General features: G+C 47.5%; 1 protein-coding gene across 1 annotated transcript in view; it reads right to left on the bottom strand.

Annotated features, from left to right (window-relative positions):
- Nucleotides 1-218: 218 nt before the first annotated feature.
- The window catches only part of LOC118789077 (vacuolar protein sorting-associated protein 8 homolog), a 57150-nt gene continuing 50014 nt past the window's right edge, over nucleotides 219-7354 (bottom strand). The window contains 1 exon segment of the mRNA XM_036545382.1: nucleotides 219-603. Within this exon segment, the coding sequence (XP_036401275.1) occupies nucleotides 460-603 (144 nt within the window). The 3' untranslated portion in view covers nucleotides 219-459.

Below are 7354 nucleotides of genomic sequence, written 5' to 3'. Positions count from 1 at the left end.
GCCATTGTTAGGCACTGCAGCACACTCCTCTGAGCCCTGCTCCAAACGGCCTATTCAGCAGAGAACAATCCTCAGTCAGAATGGAGGAGAACACAATGGCTTTTTAAAACATGTCCATTCAATGGAGTCTTTTTAACAGCTGTGAGGATGCTCAGAGGCACTTCAGACTGTTTCCAAACCAGGGTCTGGGTTGGACCTTCTTTTCAGATAGGGACGGTTTTTGTGAAGCAAGTTTACAAACTGAAATGGCATATTAATATCTGACAATCTGCTGTAACTAAACAAGATGGGAAAACGAAAATGAGTATGAGAAAAAGGAAATTCTTTCCCTTATACCTTCATCCAAACTGATTTCTTTTTCCCAAATCAAAACGTAATCTTTTCAGAGAACACCAAGTGTGCACCACAGATAAAGGTCATAGTGTTTTATTAGCAATGTAAGAATGCAGGGCGGGTCATCTACTCCTCCATTAGTGGTGGAGGAGAGAGCTTGAGCTGGAAGTTCTCTCTGTGGAAGATGCTGGCAGATCCAGGCTGGCTGGGGTTGAGCAGGCTTGGCTTCTCCTTCCCACCTGAGTGGGACAGCTCGGTCAGGATGGCCAGCTGCAACACAGCATGGAAACGGTCACAACGCTGGACTTCTGTTCACCAATAACACAATGTATCTGTCAGTTTTCCAAAGTTTTAACACATTTTAACACTCAGAGGTAATTGCTTATTTTCAGAGTAAGGTTTCACTCTGCCTCCTGTAAAAGAGATATTTCCTGACAGGAGACTTCAATACAGTAACGAGCTTCAGTGCAATAATGAGCTTCAGTACAGTTCTACTCCAAAGGCTGAGAAATTGTTCTGCCACCCGTAAATTTGGCCAGAAAAGTGTGTTCAAAATGGACTGAACACTCAACACTAACACTGTGGTGTCTGCTCAACACCCAACACTAATATTCTGAATGCTGAAAGCACTGTGCGTTTAGAAGGGTGCCCAGAAGTGGATATTGGACAGCACCTCTATTATATTATACAGCCATAGTGTGGCGTAGTGGTGAAGTGCAGGACTTAACCTCAAATGCACCAATGCTTTTCACACCCAAACAGCTTATTCACATCCTCAGGTCACATGACTCTCTCGCTCTCTGCTGCAGTAGCACAGCTGGAGTGGCCTAGCAGAGCAGTTGCCATGGAAGCGCAGACATATACCCCATTTAAAAAGTTGGTAATTCATAATTAAGATTTGTAATTAACAACATAACAGGTTTTCTTCTTCTTTGTTCTTTTACTTCCCATTTCCTTCTCTCCTCCTCTTCCTCATTTATATACTCAGTTCTTTTTTTCGGAAACAGCTTGACCTCATCTGAAGCCTCAATCAAACGTACTGTGGAGAACACTGTTATAAGAAGCCTGCAGAACATCTCAAATTACACTGTGTCCCTGTTCCCTGTTCAAGTGAGCAGCATGGCTGATTAAAACACTCAGGCTCCTTAATCAGGACTGCACTTCAGTGCTGTTACTGTGTGACTTTGTTTTTATTTACCAGCATTATAAAACTCACTGTTCAGCAGCCCGGTGGAGGTAGAGACTGTATGAGCCTGAGATACACTGAGACACACAGACCAGCGGAGTAGCAGAACATTACAGAGATCAGCCAGCACTGAGCTCCTCACTGAGGCCAAACAGCGTGAGAGAAAAAGCACACAAATGGAAAAGGAATGAGTGACAGGCATTGCATTGTAAAAATAACAAGTTTTACAGTAGCGTGGTAATTACAGTTCAGCCACTAAACCTCTCCGTTTGTGTGGATACACACAGTAACTCCTCACTCACAATCAGGAACAGGATGCTCCTAACAAACACCCAGCTGCTGTCTCATGATCTCATTCAGACAGTCTGAGGCCTCTGCCACGGCTTCAGCACACAGAAAGACCCAGGAACAGACAGCACACTTTCTGCTCATTTTATTGGTTTAGTTTTCCTTCATATCCATTTACATTTTAATTAAAATCCTGTGGAATTAGGCTGTGATTGTGATGTTTTAATTAACCGAGGTGGACTCAGCAGGCTCGGCTGCCAGAAGTTTTCTGTTTTTGTCCCACAAGCCTAATTAGAATCAACATCTCGGAGTGGCATCCATCACAGCGGAAAGATAACTCCTCTCACTGTGCTGACAGCGCTCACCACCTCCCTGCACTCTGCCCTTCTGCATGTTTAGCTGAGGTTAAAAGCTTAAAAGTCATCATTTTGCAAAAAATTTCATGAGGCACAGACAATCCAAAGGGAAACATCCTGAATAGAGTCCATACTGCAGGATTACATCCTCGTGGAATTAAAACACTCTCTGCATTCAGCTCACAATTACCAAGGAAGTTTACTTCCTTTTTCATGTGAGTGTGTATCTGCCTCTCAAACACAAGTGGAGGCATTCTAAATGAACCTCAATTTCAATGCACTACGAACACTCCACACAGGGACTCAACACGCACACACAGGGACTCAACACGCACACACAGGGACTCAACACGCACACACAGGGACTCAACACACACACACAGGGACTCAACACACACACACAGGGACTCAACACTCCACACAGGGACTCAACACGCACACACAGGGACTCAACACGCACACACAGGGACTCAACACGCACACACAGGGACTCAACACGCACACACAGGGACTCAACACACACACACAGGGACTCAACATTCCACACAGGGACTCAACACTCCACACAGGGACTCAACACACGCACACAGAGACTCAACACGCACACGCACACACAAGGACTCAACACTCCAAACAGGGACTCAACACGCACACACAGGGACTCAACACGCACACAGCCACTCAGGGTCTGGGACTGTATCAGCATATCAGCACATCATTGAACTGAAAGAGAAAATCAATGAAGTGAAAGTGTACTGTGCAGCCAGGCAGCCTGTCTCTGCTCTTTCAAAGTACAAATAAAGCAGACAGAGGACAGGGTGGCTTTTCTGGCAGCAGAATCTGCAGCTCCTTGCTGCCTGTGGCTGGCAGCTGGCCACGCCCAGCACACAGGGGGGAGAGCAGCAGGGAGCTGACACACAGCCAACACGCCCCCCTCATCCAGAGAATCACAGCAGTGCCACTGTGGCAGCACAGTGACACCGAAGAACAGCTGCTGCACAGGGGGTGCTGTCTGCAGCGAGACACAGCAGCACAGCCTCTCATCTGCACTGATTTCCCGTCTCACACTTCCTGCTCACGAAGGGGAATTACATCACCGGCCAACCTACAGGGAAACAAGCTCCCTACAACAGCATCAGAGCTGAGAGTGTCTCTGCACAGGGTAACAGCATCAGAGCTGAGAGTGTCTCTGCACAGGGTAACAGCATCAGAGCTGAGAGTGTCTCTGCACAGGGTAACAGCATCAGAGCTGAGAGTCTCTCTATACAGGTTAACAGTGTCAGTGAAAAACAATTCGAAAACAGAATTCTTGCACATACTGTACCTCTGCATATTCTAACATAGCTGCAGTTACTCTCCTCAGCACAGGGATGCCTGCTGCTGAGGCTGAGTAACGCAGTGATCTGGAGCCCAGAGGGAGGGTGCAGCTCCACACTGCTCTGCTCAGCACTCACACAACAGGGTCATGGAAGGACAGGGTCACCAAGGTAACTTTATTACAGCATCATTCACTGGCCCAGTTCCAGAGTGTATCTAATCATACGAAAAAAGTGCTTTTACACACACACACACACACACACACACACACACACACTACACCTGCCATGACAGCATTATATATTCACACTGTGCTATTTAAAGCAGGGAGGCAGGTACCTGTGGAATTCAGAGGGAGAACGGGAAAGCCCAAAGAGTTAAGTGTGTTTGAATGCAGCATGGTAGTGGGAGCCAGTATGAGTATCAGAAACAGCAGCCCTGCTGGAGTTTCATGCATGACAGTGTCACAGGTGTATCAGGAACAAACATCCAGCCAGCAGGGGTGCTGTGGTCAGAAGCAGCCCGCTGATGAAAGAGGCTGACAGGGTTTGTGGAGAGCCTCCGTGTGTGTGTGTGTGTGTGTGTGTGTGTGTGTGCGTTAGCAAGCCCTAACACCACTGTGAACTTTATAAATGAACACATTTCATCAAAGGAGATTAAATATGGCTGTGCATTATAAGGAGGGCAAAGCAGCGGCGATTCAGAGCTTGCTGAAGGTGCTCAGCGATTCAACGGCACAGCAATGATCTCTCCACAGGGGGCATAATGAATGAACACTTCCACTCTGTCCCTGCAAGCTGCCACAGGAAGCTTGGGCTCCAGACTAAGTCCCTTTCAGTGTTTTCTGGGGATTTGTCTTTTCTTGGATCCTCCTGCCCCTGATCCAGACAGACACGTCTCTCCATTGTCTCTCTCCCTCCCTCGTTCTCCCTCTCTCTCCCCCCGTCTCTCTGAGGGACAAAAAGCTCTCAGCTGTTCCTTATCTCTGTGGCTGGAAAGCGGGTTGGGTGCCAGCGTTCAAGATTGAACAGTGTTTCCTGTGCTTCCCTTATCAGCAAGGAACAAAGCAGAAAGAAAACTTCTCTGGAAGCGTCAGAAGAATGAGCTGGACATGTGGAAGCAGCCGGCCCTGCTTTCCTCCACTGTGTAGACACACGTGGTGTGAAACTGCTGCTTCAGCAGCTCACAGGTGACACAGATCACAGCTGCAGGCCGGACTGACACGCCCGCTGCCCAGGACAACCCCTCAGCTGAGAGCTACCACAGAGAACAGTAACAATCACAGGCAGCAGGCACAGTATCTGCTCACGGGTTTATTTACGTGTTAAGCGTTTATCTTGGATTTATTCTCTGAGTATCCAGAGCGAAGATGAACTCATACTGCAGGGATATAATGGTAAGATAACCATTCTCTCATCCCACTGCCAGGGTTTAAACAGCCTGGCAGTGGGATGATCAGTGAATGGTGGTGTAGCCCCTCAGCGGCGGCTTGCTGGAGCCTGACTGGATGCTGATGTCACCGCTGGCAGCAGAAAGCATGAACCCCGCCAGCAGGGGGAGCCAGTGCCCGGCCATAGCAAACGGCTGCTCTGAAAATCCAGCAAGCTATTCTCATAAACATATTTCTGCTGGCTAAGTTCACAGTTCTGCTGACGAGGTCAAAGATCTTCACACTGAATAGCAGCCTAGGCACATTTTGAATTGAATTATTTACTCTCTGTTATCTGACCTTATTGTTTGCTTGTTTGCAATTTTTAAAGAAATGTACTACCTCTGGACATGAGATAAAATACTGTTGTTCTGAATTTCAGAAAATAACAATTTTTTGTAGTCCTAAGAAGATACTGTGAAATCTAACTACCACAAGGCAAAGACTGACCTGTCTAGAATGTAATGTGCATTTTTTCCAGAAAGATAATATCAGTGGATTTTTTACTTTCTTTACTTGTTCTGTCCATTGACAAAAAATACTTTTTATAACCATTTGTCCTGATCCATGTTCTCTATTGGCAGCTTTCATTCCAGCTGTGACTCTGACTGTCATTGTGCATTGACTATCACATATAGTAACTGATCCATTCCACATTACTAAGATCCATCTTACTGAAGATGGAAATGTTTACCACCTCTTTTGAGAAGTAAGCCATCAGCAACTCTACTGCGTAGTCTATGAAATAAATAAAGATGTCTCAAAGCCAGCTCATTAGCTAATTCACTCACTAGCTAATAAATCCAGCAGCACCATTTAGATAATATTAGTGAAGTTACTGTGAGTATTGTAACAGGGCTCCACTTTCATTGGTGGCTTCATGTAATCAATATATCAGTTATTGTAGACTTCATGTAGACTCTACCTAAGTAGAGTTCAGCCAGTCATGGATTGTTTTTGTAAAAGCCACATGGAACCCAACACAAAATCTGAAGATATGAAAGGAAAAGAAAAGAAAAAATGTTCAATAATGCTATATTTTGTTTTCTTATCAGCATTATTTCTCAGGGGGCTGGAGGGGGGAAGAAACTCGGGAACTGAAGACAATTTCATGTTTAATACGTAGAGATACAGTGACAGACAGCAGCTGAAAGCACAACCCTCCCCCCCAACACACGCATGCGTGCACACACGCATGCACACGCACACACGCGCGCACACACACACACACACACACACGCACACACGCACACACACACACACACACACACACACACACACACACACACACACACACAGAAAATGGATTTCCAACATAGGTGGGGAGTGTTGTTGTTTTCGATACCATCTAAGGGGACAGGCTTTGAGATGACAGGTAATTAAATGGCGTTTTTATCAGAATGAGAGCAGCGAGCTGAGAGTGTGTTCTGCTCCCGATAACAGCCCTGTCTGCACAGCGGGGGGAGCTTTAACCCTGTGTCCACTCACTGCTTCCACTGCAGAGGGTTTCACCAAACGGAGGGTTCCACCAAACGGAAGGTTTCACCAAACAGAAGGTTTCACCAAACGGAGGGTTTCACCAAACGGAGGGTTTCACCAAACGGAGGGTTTCACCAAACGGAGGGTTTCACCAAACGCCATACACCAGAAAAACAGCACGCAGCACGAATTCAGCACGTAGACATAAAAGAGGCAGAATTCAAGGGCAATTAAGAATTACAAGGTGTGAGAATAACAGCCAACCTCACAGGGAGGCCTGTGGAGAGGAGGAGAGAGTGTGCAGAGGAGGAGAGAGTGCAGGAGGGAGGAGAGAGTGTGCAGGAGGAGGAGAGAGTGTGCAGAGGAGGAGAGAGTGCAGGAGGAGGAGAGAGTGCAGGAGGAGGAGAGATTGCATGAGGGAGGAGAGAGTGTGCAGGAGGAGGAGAGAGTGTGCAGAGGAGGAGAGAGTGCAGGAGGAGGAGAGATTGCATGAGGGAGGAGAGAGTGTGCAGGAGGAGGAGAGAGTACATGAGGAAGGAGAGAGTGCAGGAGGAGGAGAGAGTGCAGGAGGGAGGAGAGAGTGTGCAGGAGGAGGAGAGATTGCATGAGGGAGGAGAGAGTGCAGGAGGAGGAGAGAGTGTGAAGAGTGCAGGAGGAGAGAGTGTGCAGAATGTAGGAGAGAATGTGCAGGAGGAGGAGAGAGTGTGCAGGAGGGAGGAGAGAGTGCAGGAGGGAGGAGAGAGTGTGCAGGAGGAGGAGAGATTGCATGAGGGAGAAGAGAGTGCAGGAGGAGGAGAGAGTGTGCAGGAGGAGAGGAGAGTGTGCAAAGGAGGAGAGAGTGCAGGAGGGAGGAGAGAGTGCAGGAGAGAGGAGAGAGAGTGCAGGAGAGAGGAGAGAGTGTGCAGGAGGAGAGGAGAGTGTGCAGGATGTAGGAGAGAGTGTGCAGGAGGAGGAGAGAGTGTGCAG

Source organism: Megalops cyprinoides, chromosome 14 (assembly GCF_013368585.1).
Source record: "Megalops cyprinoides isolate fMegCyp1 chromosome 14, fMegCyp1.pri, whole genome shotgun sequence".
NCBI classification, from domain to species: domain Eukaryota; kingdom Metazoa; phylum Chordata; class Actinopteri; order Elopiformes; family Megalopidae; genus Megalops; species Megalops cyprinoides.
The sequence above is the reverse complement of the archived record's forward strand: the minus strand, read 5'-3'. Positions and strand labels throughout refer to the sequence as shown.